The 17,807-nt window shown below is 31.7% G+C and overlaps 1 protein-coding gene across 3 annotated transcripts in view; it reads left to right on the forward strand.

Moving 5' to 3' along the window:
• The window catches only part of kibra (WW and C2 domain containing protein kibra), a 58,886-nt gene that overhangs the window by 15,543 nt on the left and 25,536 nt on the right, over window positions 1–17,807 (forward strand). For 2 of the 3 annotated variants that reach the window (XR_013879798.1, XM_080161281.1), the window contains exons 2-8: window positions 1,538–1,644; window positions 2,016–2,110; window positions 4,634–4,742; window positions 5,946–6,226; window positions 14,810–14,897; window positions 15,203–15,362; window positions 17,098–17,157. Coding sequence is in view for 2 of the 3 variants with exons in the window: in XM_080161281.1 (XP_080017407.1) it covers window positions 1,538–1,644; window positions 2,016–2,110; window positions 4,634–4,742; window positions 5,946–6,226; window positions 14,810–14,897; window positions 15,203–15,362; window positions 17,098–17,157 (900 nt within the window). In the remaining variant the exon portion in view is untranslated. The remainder of the gene's footprint in view (window positions 1–1,537; window positions 1,645–2,015; window positions 2,111–4,633; window positions 4,743–5,945; window positions 6,227–14,809; window positions 14,898–15,202; window positions 15,363–17,097; window positions 17,158–17,807) is intronic. The other variant, XM_080161282.1, reaches the window with a different exon arrangement.

Raw genomic sequence — 17,807 nt, forward strand, 5'->3', positions numbered from 1 at the left:
AATATTAATCGTCTATTCTAATAGTCTAATATCTGTAGTACTTGAAAATGTCGGTCAATTGAGAGAAAAAGAAAACTAATAGAGATGCTCCGCACCTAGAAAATAAAATACAAGTTGTATAAATAGAAACGGATTGTTACGTAATATCAGGGATCTAAAGGGATAAGACAATGTCCGATAAGTTGATGTACATCCCCAATGTTTATATACAAAATTATCCCTTCTGTAAAAGTAGTGGTTGAAACATTTAGACACTTAACTTAATGAAGCAGCCAATCAAAATTTATTAAAGTCCCCTAAGTTCTTAAGCTAACGAATAAGAAAACGTCAATATCAAAATTTTGGGACAAGTGTAATAAACAGCCCATTGTCCCCTTTCTCTCTGCGTAATATTATATGGTTAGTTTAAGCAAGCCAAAAATGATAAATACTTATCTAAAAATGTTGATTTTAAAACCAGTTTTATTAGAAGAATATATTTGAACATTCTTTTGTTGTCATAAATTTTGGAATGCGTATTTTTAACAGGATTTTAAAGATGTATTTTTATCTCTTTAAAATGTAATATTGAAGATAAACAAATATTTGTTTCATTCAGGAGCATTGTAGATATGAATAATTTTTAGATTTTTTACTGAAGTACCAGGATGTAAGTCTGTATGTACGGTTTGATAATTTCATGAAAGGCTCTCATTGGTTTTCAGGAAAGTTTTTTTTTTATCTAAATAAGGAGGTTGGGAGATACAAAGTATAATACTTTCTGGGGCGAAACCACTAGTATAAAAAAGCCATAGTCTACCAACGGATATTCAAATTGTAGAAAAAAAGCCTTTCCTTAAAAAAATACCTAACATTCGACTTTTTAAAAGAATAGGGTTTCAGTAGCATTTTTTGTTGGTGTTTATTATATTTTTTACATGTTACCCAAAATTGTGAATTGTAACGGAAAAAGTATATTTTTTTTGTGTAAAATTAGAATGGAATTAAGGTTGAGTAACTCCCCCCCACCCCCCTTGATCATGTTTCTTCCGGTAGAGTCGTTGCGTTTTTTTTAAGAGCGTATCTGCTCAACAACTTAGTTTATATGTATGCCATGTCTATGTAGGTCCTGTCTGCAAAATATATTAATTAGTATGTCATAGGTATTAATGAGAAGTAGAAACTGATTTTTTAAAAACTGGAAAAAATGCTATTTCCTAAAATTAAAACCTCTGGATACTTACATTTAAAATTTAGCTGATCTACTATTTGGATACAGCCATCCTTATTTTTACATTTCCTTTACAAGCTCTATTTCTTATCATTCTTATTTAGAACTTATCTTCTTGATAAGTGAAACCCCTTTTTTCTTCAAGAATGAATTCTCAACCGTAATAAAACTTTTTTAAGCAACGCAACTACTTAATAACTAGGTATATAATTGTGTATCCAAATGTCTATATTTCTTGTTCATGGACGGATTATCATTGATACCTAACAAAACTTTTTTTTAAATCTCATGGTTTTGCTAAAAATAACATCGTTGTATTTATTTCAGTTTGACTAAGCCAGCTAGTTTTGCTGATTGTGTTGGTGACGAGCTGCCCGTGGGCTGGGAACAAATCATTGACTACAGAGGCGTCTACTTTGTCAACCATGTCGATAGTAAGTACAACTTTTTCATCAATAATGTACACTTTTTTAGTGACGTGGGGGGCGGATAAGGTACTTTTTGCAACTAAACTAAAATCACAGTGGAGTAAAAAAAGACTAAAAATTTAGCAAGGCAGTTGCTTCAATGAAGTTCATAGTGGGGATGTGAAAAGAAAGACAGAAGAACTGCCGCCAAAAACCGCCATGTCTGTTTTTGCTTTTTCTCGCCAAGATAGACATTTTTAGAATAAGTGAAGAATACTGATCCAAGACCGAAATATGGGGGGTATATTCTAATACATAATTATTATCCTAGAACAAGTGCAGAATACAGACCCAAGGCTGGATTATGGGGGGTATATTCTAATAAATAAATATTTTAGAACAAGTGCAGAATACAGACCCTCGGCTGGAGTGGAGAGCCATGCAAGAGGAGATGCTCCGTCAATATCTCACCACTGCACAGGAAGACCTTGAGGTAAATAAATTCTGCTAGTTGTCTGGTTGGTGGTATGATTGAAATCCTGGCCCAAACTATATTATAATTAGAGTCTTATTTCTGCTATGTTAGATATGAAAATCATAACGATTAACGTGAAACTAATTACTGTACAGTTAGGACATCTAAGTAAGGTCGTACAATCAAAGATTTTGTTAAGATGTCCTTCAAAGTGATTAGGACACAAAACAATTACAAAAAAGTATTTTCAAAGCAAAATAAAAATAAATTGATCAACATTCAAGTTGTTAAAGTATTTCCTAATTGGCATTTAAGTACACACAAAATAAAATAAATTCCTAAAACTGGAAGAAAAAAGGATAATTTGGTCTTTTCAAGGTGAAGAGAGGAATGACAAATCAGAAAATGTTAATTTGTTGTGTTGTCATTTAAGATCTTGGTAAATAAAGAGAAATGTAAAAACTCTTATTAAATGTTTATTTCTTGTTATAATATTTAAATCATCGCTTCACTGAAAATGGTTAATTTTTTTCTGTCCTAAATGTTTGGAAAACTGCTTTAAGACACTGTGTTTTTGTCAATAAAAAAAGGGGGCGGGGGGTAATGCAACCATCTCGTAATCAATGCGCAATAGCACTTAGAATCCGAATTTCAAAATTATTGGATGTGTTCAAAAATGAATCATATATTGTCTTATCCCTTAAGATTCCTGTTTTTTTACTAGATCCTTTATCCTTGATTTATTCCAAATGTATCCTCTTATTTTCTCAAGTTGCGTACTATTACCTATGAGTTTCTTGGTATTTAGCTGTGGAGCCAGTAAATCTAAAATTAGTATTTGTTAGACCAACTGTATGCTATCTACAATAAAAAGTAGATATTCAAAAGGACGTATAAAAGCTTATTTTTAATTTTAATTGTTATTCTTGATTTTAATTTTTATAGGAAGCCTGCAAGAAATACACTGCTTTCACTGCTGAAAGACTGCCACAAGAAGACTAAATACACCAAATATGAATCATTCGGCTTCAATAACAAAAAAGTTCTATCAGCAGTACTGGAAAACTTTCAAAATTTTCATCTTTCTAAAATATCAATTTCAAATGCGTGCAACTTTTTTGTTCTTGTAGCATAAGTTTTCATATTGGGGTATTTGGTCTACTTGTGGCAGTCTTTCAGCAGTTACATCGGTGAATTTCTTGCAAATTTCCTTTAAGTATCTTAATGATTTTGTATTTTGGTTTCATATTATTAATAAACTATCAAAACAAAATAAGATTCTGAAAAAATCTCTTTGTTCAAAAGGACATCAAATAAAGGAAGGATAGTTTTTTTTGATAAGCATCATAAAAAAATATATTAGGTAGATATATCTATTATAGATAAAAACATGTTTTGAAACAAAGAACATTTTATTTTCCAATTTTTTCTTTGTGTTTCAAAAATTGATGTATTTATCTTTATGTTGGCAAATTATCGATTTTTTAAAGCATAGTAAGTTGTATAATAAATTAGCGACTGCGCCTCTAGCATCTTCGGGCAATAAGAGGTGGGCAGAAAAATACTATAAAACTATACTAGGGTCTGTGTGATGAATCATTGACCATGATACTTTTGTTATATAAAAAATTGTTATTTCTGATTTAATACTTTTAAGGACTGTTTGAAATACAGACTTTCTTGGTTAAAGAGGGGGTACGCTGTTATCAATCCATAAATTATTTGATGTTTTGAATTTGTAGAATAAAAACAGTTTGGAAGTCAAATCCTCCTTGATACTAAATGTTTTTGTTTAAACAGAGAGGTAGAGAGAGCAGGGATATAAAGGGATAAGACAAATTGATATGCATTTCCAATGATAATACACAGAATTGCCTTTTCTGTAGATTACAAGTATTGGTTAAAACGTTTGGGCACTCAAATCAATTAACCAACCAATTAAAATTCAGTAAAAGCCAACGAATTAGAAACGTTAATATAATAATTTGGGGACTAGTGTAATAAACAGCCCAATATCCCTTACCTCCCTGGCTATGATTCATTTGATTGTAATGTGTTATATTTGCTCTTTGTATAACAAGGAAATGTCAAACATAAAAATATTTTAATTGCTAAATATTTAAACTGTTTTAATAATAAGGAACTTCTTGATATTATGATAAAATATTCTATAAAAATATTGATAAGTTGCTTTATTTATCTAAAGGGGGAGTGATCGATTCCCTCATTCTCACCCATTTTCAATTTAGTTTAAAAATAAGAATTTAAAAAAAAATGGATGTGGGCCTTTTTATTATGGACTTTTTTTCGTCAGGGGTAAGGTAACTACCCCAAAAATAATTTTGAAATAGAGATCTGGAATAAACTTTATATCAAGAGATAGTCAGATCAGTCCAGAGTAACGAGTTCTTACGGTATAGAAAGACATACTGTAACTTTTTTTAAAAAAAAGCTAATATCTTAGCTTACAATTATAAATTAAAGCTAGCCAATTATCTATCTTTTTAGCTATCTATCTACATAACTATGTATTTATTTTAGAACAAGAAGGAGCTTGCTAGCATCAAGGAGGCTCGGCTTAGCCTAGCCCAAGATGAGTTTAGACACCTGAACTCCACCCTCTCCTCTATTCATGCTTCCAACACCAGCTGTAAGTACCCAAAACATTTAACAGTTGAAAGTTGAAAGCGGTAAAGAGACATTTAAAGATAAATTAATCTTCATCCAAATTCTTATTTATGAATTTCTACTCTTGGTAGCTTGATAATAAGAGGATGTAGATAAATTTATCTTCTATTGTCCTTTCTCTTCTGTAATAAAGGTCAAATGACAGAATTTTGATACAAATTATTATAATTAGTCTTTAGTACAAAGTATTTTGATTGTGATAAAGAAGAGTTTAATTCGAACGTTTAATTTACTTGTAAAGTTAAGTGAATCATATGCATGGTCTAATTAAAATTCTGTTACTTGACCTTTTATAACAACTTTAAAATATGTATAACACAGCGCTTTGAATATTAATATTATCTCACTATATTGGTTTGGGGCATGGGGCAATTTTGAAGCAAATATCATGGCTATTATGGCTGTTTTAATATTACTTAATGGTTTGGATTCTATATTATCTTTATTTGTCACGATTTTTCATGGGTTTTATTGTTATAGATTCTAAATTATTTTTAATGAAAATTGCTATTATTAGAAGGGGTGGGAGTAGGCATTGCTCACCAAATGTGTTTAAATTATCTTTGTAAAATGACACTTAAAAAAAGAGTAAAAATTTCTTTGTAATTTGACTCTCTAACGGTGGTAGAACTCTTTTTTTCCCCCGGTTTATAATTCAAACATATACTAGGTAGTTAATATACCAAAAAACTTATTTTATGTTAATTATAAGAGTTATTTAGAAACATAGGTAATTTTGGCACGTATGGGGAAAAATGCTACCCTCCCACTCTTTTTTTAAATTTATGACTATAAAATAGACAAGAATGCCTATTTAAAGAATGAGCCATGTAAAAATGCATGATAGTAAGATAAATATCTTTCAATTATAATAAAAATTAAATTATATTAATTAGAGCAGGGTTATAAAAAGCATGTAACTAAAATTATTCACTTTTTTAAACAGGTCAAAAATTCCAATGCTGATTTCGAAGCATGTTTCAATGGCATGGCATATTAAATAACATTTTAAAGATCAGACTTTCTTTTCAAATAAGATTTTTAAAGGGATACTTTATGATTTTTAATATCAAGTGAGTAAGTTTTTTTAATTAATATGGCAGTGCCTTGGCGTTAAAAGCACCCGTTTTATTGTCTTTTTTACGCCAATTAAAATTTGTCTCAGATCACACAAACCACCAGTACAAGATGGGTCCGCCGCTACCGCCTGGCTGTCACTCGCCCGACCTTCCAGACTATTGCAACCTGCAGCAGCTGACCCGTGCGGCCACCTGCAGCACCCCTTTACCTCCTCCGCACCCGCCAGTTTCGCCGATTCCGCCAAGTCCTGGTGGGGTTGGCCGACCGCTGCTTTCGCCGGCTCCGTCCATACGGTCAGGCGCCAGTGATGTGCTGAATAGAAGCCAGAGCAGCTGTATTTATGAAAATGAACTGCTATATGCCAATAGGAACGGGAGCACACACACACACACTTATGCACATCATATTATTTTTTAAAGATTTAAACATTCCACAAAGGGGAAAATTCACTAAAATTGTAAAATGGAGCTAAATATATTATTTTTAATCACTAATAGGTGTTAGTACTTGATCTTTACTAGATGCTTTACCAATAAAAGCATAATAATATCTAGCTATTAACCCTCAAAAAGCATGTTTGGTCATTTGGTCTTGTATAAAATAAAGTCAAAGTAATTTACCTTTTACTAAACAAAGTATGATAACAAATTGCAATAACTAGGAAAATTACGTTTTCAAGTAGAGTACCTTGAAATAACACGTTAACAAAATTTTAAAATTAGAATTTGGCTGATAGCTTTTTTTTTTCAAGCAATTTCTTGTTCGTTAAAACAAGAGTAGCATCGCAACTTATAAAGTTAGACATAATTTAATAATTATAAAAATGTTCAACTATAAGACAAACAACATAGCGCCAATAATAGAATAAAAAAACATACATTACTATTAATGTTAAATTCTTTATGAATGAGATCATAATTTGAACTTGCAGCAAAAGATAACAAAATATTTTTAAAACTTGTTTACTCAACACAGAGAAAACATTCAATATTTAATTTTACTGATGTATTATTGGAATTTTCTAGATCCCTTTTTTGACCTTGTTGTTGAAACCTCTAACCCTGCGGAAGCTCTCATAAACCTTATACAATCAACCCTTAATAAAGCATCTCGGGTACGTTTTTCCCTTCAAAACTAAAATAGTTTTTTTTTGTAGGGGGGGGTGTTAATGTTTTTACATGTGATTGGAATAATATTGCCCAACATGATATATTGTACGAATTTCTTATTTAAGGTTTGATATGAAAATTTAAAAAAAAAGAATTAATGTTTGAATAGGTATTCTTACTACATATCAGTACATATCTCTAACAAAGATATTCATCAAGTACCTAATCAAATTAATTAGATTGAGTTCTCCACAAAAAAAATCAGTTTAATTCAGGCCTTAATCAATAATTAGGTACCTAGGTACTAATACAATAATTCTAAACTCTGGGAGGTTAGGACAATAACGAATCTATTATTAATCATTTTCATCAAGTATTTTTATACTTGGATCACACTTTTTTAGTAGAATTCGGGGACAGATTGATTTACCGTTGATTGCCATATCCCTGTTGAAATTTATTTGTTAAAGAATGTGTTGTATGTTTGAAAGATAAGATGTATTGTTAATATGATGTAACTTGGCGAGTGGGCGCACACCAACATGTCCATATAATGTACTTAAAAAAGGTAGCGCCGCAATAATGAGGTTGGTGGGATAGCTGCGTCATTAAATAAGCTTTATATAAGACGATTAGGAGATTTGATGGGAGCTTTAAAGCAAGATTTGAATGCTTTTGCATTTGCTCAGTCTTACCTATGCTGAAATAGCCACAATTTTTTCAAGATTATGTTGCTTTTAATGAACACCTTTTACTATTCAGTAGCAGTCTTGTTTTTGGATGCCTATGTAGGTTTTTAAGTAGCGAATCTACTCTATAATTAAAATGTCAATCTCGCAGATTTTATGGGGGGGGAAAGGTGATTTTCTTGGCTTCTATCTAAGATACACAACCGACATTTTTTATGAAGATTCTCTATTACAATGAAAATTTAGTTATGATTTTGGTCATGCTACAAAAGACATTTATTCACAAGGGTTTATATAGCCTCTTTTCTTTCTCCCTCATTTTTATGACCATTAACCATGTTTTGTTGTGCTTTGTTACTTAAAAATGTTGTCATCCTTGTTATTTTTATTTGTGACAGAAATGTATTGTTCAAATCTACCAATGGTTGGTTTCAAGCCATAATTTTTTGCTGGCTAGGAGAATCAGTAGGAAAGGGGAAACTTGAATTTTAAAATGACAAATTGAGCTAACAAGGATGACATCATATGCAAGGCAGGGATTACATTTTTAACATTACTAGCATGATTTTTAATACATTTTAGATGGATTTATAGACAGATGGACTTGGTTCGAAAAAGAAAGTAACATTTATTCAATATGCATGTTAACAAATAACACTGATGAAATATTATTATGCATAAATAAAATTTTTAATTAAATAACTTATTAGGTACCAATATAAATAATTTTTAACTTTTTGGTAATGGATACTGATATGAATTAGGTTAGGTAATACTTTTATAAGGCTCAAACCCTAATTATAACTTAATTCTCTAATTATAACTTAAGGGGGGGGGAAGTTCTGCCACTTTCGCGTAAACAGTGTGCAGTGGACTAGGTATTGATTTTAGATTATAGGTTATTTAGGATAAAAGTTTACTTTTGGGTATTAGTTCACGTATATTTAATAATTTTTTGAATAGGTCTCCAGGTTCAGGTGCTGCAGGCTGGAAGGTCGTTTCTGGACAGGTAAAAAAATTAAAAAATTTTTGTTTGAAGAGTTAGAGAGCAACTTATAAAACAAAATATGCTTCTTTTTGAATGTTATTAACATATCTGCAGAAAAAATTAAATTCGGCCTCCAGGTTCAGGTGCTGCAGGCCTCCAGGTACACTCTGGACAGGTAAAAATTTAAAAAAATTATTTGAAGAGTTAGAGGTACACTTATTAAACCAAATATGCATCTTTTTGAATGTTATTACCATATTAGAAGAAAAAATGACAATCGGCCTCCAGGTTCAGGTGCTGCAGGCCTCCAGGTACACTCTGGACAGGTAAAAATTAAGTTTTCTTATTTGAAGAGTTAGAGGTACACTTATTTAACCAAATATGCATCTTTATGGATGTTATCATCATATTTGCAGAAAAATTTAAAATCGGCCTCCAGGTTCAGGTGCTGCAGGCCTCCAGGTACACTCTGGACAGGTAAAAATTAAGTTTTCTTATTTGAAGAGTTAGAGGTACACTTATTTAACCAAATATGCATCTTTTTGGATGTTATTACCATATTTGAAGAAAAAATGACAATCGGCCTCCAGGTTCAGGTGCTGCAGGTCTCCAGGTACACTCTGGACAGGTAAAAATCAAAATTTCTTATTTAAAGAGTTAGAGGTACACTTATAAAACAAAATATGCATCTTTTTGGATGTTATTACCATATTTGAAGGTAAATTGACAATCGGCCTCCAGGTTCAGGTGCTGCAGGCCTCCAGGTACATTCTGGACAGGTAAAAATTTTTTTAAAAATATTTAAAGAGTTAGAGGTAAACTTATTAAACCAAATATGCGTATTTTTGGATGTTATTATCATATTTGAAGGTAAATTGATATTCGGCCTCCAGGTACAGGTGCTGCAGGCCTCCAGATCCATTCTAGACAGGTAAAAATTTAAAAAAATTATTTAAAGGGTTACAGGTACACTTATAAAACCAAATATGCAGGGTGACCACTATGTACGTTATGTTCAATATGTTCATATTGAACACCATTTTTAGGTTTTTTGGTACGTTTTTGTTCGTTATTGATTTTTGTGTACAATATGAACATTTTAGCATACGTTATTGTACGTTTTTCTGTAATGTATGATTAGTATTAGTAATCATTAATGTATTTGTATTTCATAAAAACTACAAAAGAATTTCTCCGCGCTTCGCGCCATTTTACCAATTTATCCTGGGATTTATGACGTCATAGTGAAGCTTCTATAAAATAAAAAAAAACTCAACCCAATCAAGCATTTCAGTAAATATAAAAAAAAAATCCTCTAAACTAATTACAAACCTTATTAGGACATAAGTTAAACTTTAAAAGAGTATCATATTTGTTCATCAGTTAGCAAGATATTTTTTTAGTTGATATTTATGTTTTCTTGTACTAATAGGAATGAGATACTACTTTCTATAATACAAAGTAGAACGATGTCTGTCTATCTATTCGTCTTTCTTAAGCTTAAGATCTCGGTAACTGCTGAACCAATTGGGTTCTACTCTTCAGGTAATATACCTACTGGTCCTGTTGTGGTTTTAGGCAAAGAATCCCCCCCTCCAAAAAAAATATTCTTTTTCTTTTTGTAAAATATAAAAAGTAAGTGAGGTGGAAACTCCCTTTAAAAAAAACTTTACAATACCTCTTTTGGCGATGCCCCTAGAGGCTAGGGGCGAAGATGCTGGAATATTTAATCGTACTTAAATAAATGAATATAACCCTCATTATTAGTTGGTACTATTTACATGATTAAATTGGGGTAAATTTTTTTAGGGGAGGTAGTTAACACCCAAAACAGATTTCAGGGGGGTAGAAAAATTTCCGGCGCGCTTGTCGCGCCATTTAAAGATTTAATGTAATTTACATAAACTTTCAATTATGTCTTCCCATATTTATACATGACATAAATTATGTAAATGAGAAATTTAAACAACTGTGATTTTTTTCAAATCAAAATGTAGAATATGATGTTGATATTTTATAGTTAAAGGGTTTTTTCCTTAATTTGAATCCAAAAGTTGATATAATGTATACTACTTTCTATAAATACTAGCAGAAAGACATCGTTCTACTTTGTATTATAGATATACTAGCGGCTTCGCCTCTAGCCTCTAGGGGCTTTGCCCCAAGAGGTTTAATCAAGAGGTGTTATTTAGATTTATAAAGAAAAAGTAAAAAAAAAATTGGGGTGAAGAAAAAATTTTTTTTTGGGGGGGGGGCGAGGTAGTCGAATTTTCCTTTTTTGAATTCAGTTTTAAAAGAAATCTTTTTTTAGGGGGGGTGTTTTCAATTTTTTTATTTTTTTTTTGGGGGGGGGGGGTGTCCCACCCCACAAGAAAATATCTTAAAACCATCCCAGGACCAGTAGGTATATTCCCTGAAGAGTAGAGCCCAATCGGTTCAGTTGTTACTGAGATCTTAAGCTTAGACAGACAGACAGACATCGTACTACTTTGTATTATAGACTAGCGGCTTCGCCCCTAGCCTCTTTGCCCCCAAGAGGTGATAAAAAAAATTTAGGTAAAATTCGTAAAAGGACCAAGGAAATGTTCTGCAAAAAAAAGGGGAGGGGAATTTTTGGTTTTTGGGGGGGTTGGGGTGTCCCACCCCCCAAGAAAATAGCCTAAAACCACCACAGGACCAGTAGGTAAGAGCAGAATCCGATCGGTTCAGTGGTTACTGAGATCTTAAGCTATAAACGGACGGACAGACAGACATCAAGCTACTTTGTATTATAGATGTATATGTGTTTTATGGTACGTTATTGTACGTTATTTTTACAAAAAATGTACGTTATTGTGTTCATTGTAATTTTTTTGTAATACGTTATTTTCAATATTAATATAAAAAAGGCGGTGGTCGCCCTGAATATGCATCTTTTTGGATGTTATTATCATATTTACAGAAAAAATTCAAATTGGACTCTAGTTTCAGGTGCTGCATGCCTCCAGGTACACTCTGGACAGGTAAAAATTAAAATTTCTTATTTGAAGAGTTAGAGGTACACTTATTAATCCAAATATGCGTGTTTTTGGATGTTATTATCATATTTGAAGATAAATTGACAATCAGCCTCCAGGTTCAGGTACTGGAGGCCTCCAGGTCAACTCTGGACAGGCAGATAAAATATTTTTTAATACTTTTTAATTTGGAAACCTTACCTGGATCCTGTTGACTGCTGGTTGTTGGTAGCCAGTTAAAAAATCCTAAATGGTTATTTTTGAATTTATAGGAATGGTTTCTAAAAAGAAAATGGCTAAATTATAATAATTTAGTATAATATAGCATTTAAGGCTCCAGACAGGCTGTAGGCGGCCTCCAAGAGCCTGCTGGACAGGTAAATCAAATGTGTAATCTTTTATTTAAAAGAAAGGTATACTATGTAGAAATAGAAAAGAAACTTTATATAAAAAATTAGAGCATAAAATTTGCAATGTTATCCTAAATAATATTCACATAACTTTCGTCATTTACTTATTTCCAGTGAACAATAAATTTTTCTTCATTTTAGAACTCTGAAAAAAATATTTTACAGATCAAATTATCTTTTTTAAAATATGTACAACTTACATTATCAAAAAGAAATACATTATTTAATAAAATCCTGCTTAACTAGAAGACTAGATTTTTGTATCTTAATACTTTGTATTTAGAATATAAAAAAAACTTGTCAAATCATACAAATACATTATATAACAAAATACTGCTTAATCAACAGACTAGATTTATTTATCTTAATACTTTATATTTAGAATATATGAATAAAAATTGTCAAATCATACTTATTCATTACCAAGAGAATGTAAAGTTAGTATATAGGGAAGAGCAATTCAATCCTGATTCACTATCTCTAACAAATCATCTATTTCAAAAAGTACTTCATTTTTTTCAACAACAAGTAAAACTACATGTTTTTTAATATAATCAACATCTACCTCATAGATTGGACGACTATCATCATTTACATAAAATCTATTGCCAATCTTATGGACAGATATATTATGTCCTGTATTATTTATATCAGAATCGTGGAGTCTTGAGGAAAATTCATTTAATTTGTATGTTAAAGAAATAGTATTACCCTCAACTTAAAGAAAAAATTAACCATGAATACCCAGATTGCCTGTAAATGCAAATATATTGATAAGAAATTGATAAAGTTAGTACTTACCCATTCACTTGTATGCATGCATAAAAATGATAAGAATTGTGTAAACAGACCTAAAGAAAATAATTTTAAATCATGAGCAAATGAAAATTCCTCAAGCTAAGATGCAAAATACAAGATATTACATTTAAATCATTAAAATCAATCTGAGCTTTAACTTTATGTCCAGTCTCGTAACTCAACCTGTTTATTTCTAAAAACGTCAATCTTCCCTCACAGTGGATTCTTCTACCAAATATCAAATATTACCTTTATTGGAATTTACCTTGCCAGCGGCCACAAGCAGTCGCCAGTGGTCACCAGGATCCAGGTAAGGTGTCCAAATCAAAAAGTATCAAAAAATATTATAACTGCCTGTCCAGAGTGTACCTGGAGGCCTGCAGCACCTGAACCTGGAGGCCGATTGTCAATTTACCTTCAAATATGGTAATAACATCCAATAAGTTGCATATTTGGTTTAATAAGTGTATCTCTAACTCTTTAAATAAGAAATTTAAATTTTTACCTGTCCAGAGTGTACCTGGAGGCCTGCAGCACCTAAACCTGGAGGCCGATTGTCAATTTACCTTCAAATATGGTAATAACATCCAAAAAGATGCATATTTTGTTTTATAAGTGTACCTCTAACTCTTCAAATACAAAATTTTAATTTCTACCTGTCCAGAGTGTACCTGGAGGCCTGCACCTGAACCTGGAGGCCGATTGTCATTTTTTCTTCAAATATGGTAATAACATCCAAAAAGATGCATATTTGGTTAAATAAGTGTACCTCTAACTCTTCAAATAAATGTTTTTAATTTTTACCTGTCCAGAGTGTACCTGGAGGCCTGCAGCTCCTGAACCTGGAGGCCGATTGTCATTTTTTCTTCAAATATGGTAATAACATCCAAAAAGATGCATATTTGGTTAAATAAGTGTACATCAAACTCTTCAAATAAGAAATTTTAATTTTTACCTGTCCAGAGTGTACCTGGAGGCCTGCAGCACCTGAACCTGGAGGCCAATTTTAAATTTTTCTGCAAATATGATGATAACATCCATAAAGATGCATATTTGGTTAAATAAGTGTACCTCTAACTCTTCAAATAAGAAAACTTAATTTTTACCTGTCCAGAGTGTACCTGGAGGCCTGCAGCACCTGAACCTGGAGGCCGAATTTAATTTTTTCTGCAGATATGATAATAACATTCAAAAAGAAGCATATTTTGTTTCATAAGTTGCTCTCTAACTCTTCAAACAAAAAATTTTTAATTTTTTTACCTGTCCAGAAACGACCTTCCAGCCTGCAGCACCTGAACCTGGAGACCTATTCAAAAAATTATTAAATATACGTGAACTAATACCCAAAAGTAAACTTTTATCCTAAATAACCTATAATCTAAAATCAATACCTAGTCCACTGCACACTGTTTACGCGAAAGTGGCAGAACTTCCCCCCCCCTTAATCTTTTAATGATTTGACTTTTTGCTTTAAAAGAAGAAAAATATTTTATATTTGCTTTTTGAGGGTTGGTGGTAGACATATTATAACTTACTTGTTAGGTGCAAGACATTTGGTAAAGCAAGGGTAAAACTATGTTTTGTGTTTAAAATATTCATCGTATCGTATTAAAGACATCTTTCCACAGACAGTAAAATAAAAATTGTAATATTAAATCAAGTTTTGTTAGCCCCGAGGGTTTGAAGACCCGGGCTAACAAAACTGACAATAATTTTATGATTTTATTTTTTATTCGTTGAAAAGTGTCTAAATTAAGATACGCTACATGATTTTTCAGTATGGTTGGGAACCAGTTCTAATCCAAATCCAGCGTATGTTAATCGGTTTCGAAGTTATACTGGAAATCTATTTACAAATTCCTTTTAAACACAAAACCTTTTTTGTCATACTTTAAAGTAAACGCGCCTTTATTGATTTAAAAGAAATGCACTAAAATTGATTGTGTGGTCTTGTGGTACAGTCGGTACGCAGCTGCCTGCACAGCTAACAGCACGGCATCTGGTGGAGGAATTAACAACTATGCAAAAAATGGTTCTAATCTTTCATGTAAGTTTTATTTTTATTTGTGGTTATTGTTAGTTTAAAAGAAGATTAGCTAAATTATAAGGTATACTTTTATCTACTAGTGTTTATTCTTCATCTTTTAAAGAAAAAGAAAACATATTAATGTTTTTAAAATATATTTTAATATATAGGGGTAAAGTCAAAGGGAGGAGGGGTATCGTTATATTAGCCAGCTGGCAGAAATCTTTTATCAGCGTATGATGCGAGAATCTCTCACAATATCCACGATTCTAAATCCATACCAACAACCAATTGCTGAAAGAATTTGATTTTAATATATTTTTTAGTAAATTCTACGACCTCAACAACGAGCACTAAGTACGACCCCGACCTGCTGAAGGCGGACGTGGCTCACGCCAGAGCCCGGGTTCAACGGCTCCGACGGGAACTGGCGAACATCCATTCAGAGGTCGAGTACAAGAGCAAAGGAGTGGAGACTTTAAATAAGTAAGTTTTAATATTAAAAAAAACACAACAGCAGTAAATTTTTAAGTAGCTTCGCACTTTTAACATATTTTTGGCGCAATAGAAACCAGATTTCAGATGGTCAACAGTTTTTCATGATGTTCTGTCAATACTTGATTTTTATCATTGTTGGACTCCCTAATAGTTATATTACATGATATCAGATTAAATATTTGATTTGAAACTGGTATGTCAACATTGCAAAATCATTATATATAAAAATTAGGATGCGCACATCCGTAAGTAGCATAGCTTTGGATTTTTATAACCAAACACTAGGAAAGAAAAAGAGTGTATTGAAATCATCACAACATGTATAAAATCAGTTTCTCTACATTTTGATTCTTCACTACAACTTCGATGGCATAACCTAAAACCTTTTTTGCCACAATATAAGGAGAACTGAATTGGTTTAGTGGTTAGCGAGATCTTAACAGAGACGTAAAGGAGAACCATACGGTTCAGTGGTTAGCGACTCAGACAGACAGCCATCCTGATGCCTTTATATAAGGATAGGATATCAACCAAGATAATCATATTTCTGCAATAGAAATCCCCAATTGGCATTTTATACATAAAGAAAATGTGAACTATTTAGTCAATGTTAAATTAGTTTACTAACAGACGAACATTTGGACATTTGGAACTATTGAGTAGATTTCCTACTGTAAATAAAAAACTCTATGAATGTTCCATAGCTGTTTGAAAGATTCCAATTGGATAATAATTATCTTGATTTACATTGATTAACTGGGAGGCAGACACCTTCCAACACAATTAATGGGATCATTTGTTTACTTTTTATCTGCTTTACTCACGGCCATAAATTGTTTAAATCTGTGACACTTTGTTTGGCAGCCATCAGATCAAGTGCACTTTGGTTTTTAATTTTTAAACATTTTATTTGTGCTTTCACACAAAGTGCATGTCGAGCACTCAACCCTCCCGCCCCAGTTCCCCCCTTATTTCTAAAATAAATTGAAAAATGAGTGGGGTTAATTTTTTCCTACGCCTATCCTATGGTGGGCTACCCAATATAACATTACTTTAATTTTTTTATTCTATAATTCTTGGTATTTAATTTTTTTTGAATTAAAAAGAAATTGCAATGATGAAGTGTATTTCATTGAATTTTAGACCTCCTTCATATTTTTACAGTTAATGTTGTTACTAACTTACTGTTTTGTAAACAAAGTAATGAATAGAAACTTAATTTCAAAATAACATCAATCAACAATGGACAAAGAAATATATTTTTTCCAATTTCTGTCTTCAAAGTTTTGAAATAAATCAACTTAAAAATGTCAGACTTGTTTGTTAAAATCAGAGAGAGAGGGGACAATGAACTGTTTATTACACTAGTCTCCAGAGTTTCATAATAGTGTTTTCTCATTTGTTGGCTTAACAACTTTTGGGACTTCAGTAAATTCTAATTTATGGGATCATTAAGTTGAGAGTCCAAACGTTTCAACCATTAATTGTAATCTACAAAGGGGAAATTTTATGAATTATCATTTGGATGTACATAAATTTATCGTCCATTTCCTTATCCCTTTAGATCCCTGTGTTAAAATACATTTGCATTATTATATCATACCTAATCCTTAATTAAACAAATAAAACTGAATATTGGGAATTTTTCTAGTTTACTACCTATCTAAAACAATATTAATCAAGATCATTTTTCAACTTTTATTTAATTTAATTTTTTTTTCAGTGTAAATACAAAATTTGAGATGGGACGAGGGTTAACACCAGAAGAAGCTTTAGCAATTAGGTAAACACAATTCATTATTGTTTTTTTTATTAATTAAAACTTAATATCGACATCGAGTTTTTGGATTACTAAATATGTCGAGTTGGTTTTTAATTGATAAAAATACGACACTTTATAGAGGTTAAATCACTGCATACAGATGTGATTTCCAGATAATCATACTTTGAAAACTACATTATTCCTCTTATTTCCTATTTGCCGTCTAATATGCTCAAATAAAAATTTCACTCAAAAGTTGCATAGCATTATTATTAGTAGCGAAGCTACTCTATAATTTGAAATGCCCGTCTGTCCGTCTTAGTTTGGGGGAAACGTGATTTTCTCGGCTCCTATAAAAGATAAAAGGCTGAAATTTTTTGACAACATTCCCATTATCAAGGAGCACAATTAACTATAAAACATCAATGGCGATAGGACCGCTTTTTAGCAGGTTTTAGGCTATTTTTGGTGTTTATGGTCCGATTTCCAAAATTTTTTCAGTTATAATAAATTTAGAATCAAAATTAAATTTCCTGTCGTTTCAAAAAAACAACTATGACGGCCAGACTGCCTTTAAGCAGGTTTTAGGCTGTTTTTGTATTTTTCACATTTTTCTCCATATCTTTGGTGTTTATGGCCCAATTTCCAAAGTTTTTCAGCTATAGATATCA

The sequence above is a fragment of the Acartia tonsa genome, chromosome 5, assembly GCF_053477335.1.
Source record: "Acartia tonsa isolate MP-2025a chromosome 5, ASM5347733v1, whole genome shotgun sequence".
In the NCBI taxonomy this organism is placed as follows: Eukaryota; Metazoa; Arthropoda; class Copepoda; order Calanoida; family Acartiidae; genus Acartia; species Acartia tonsa.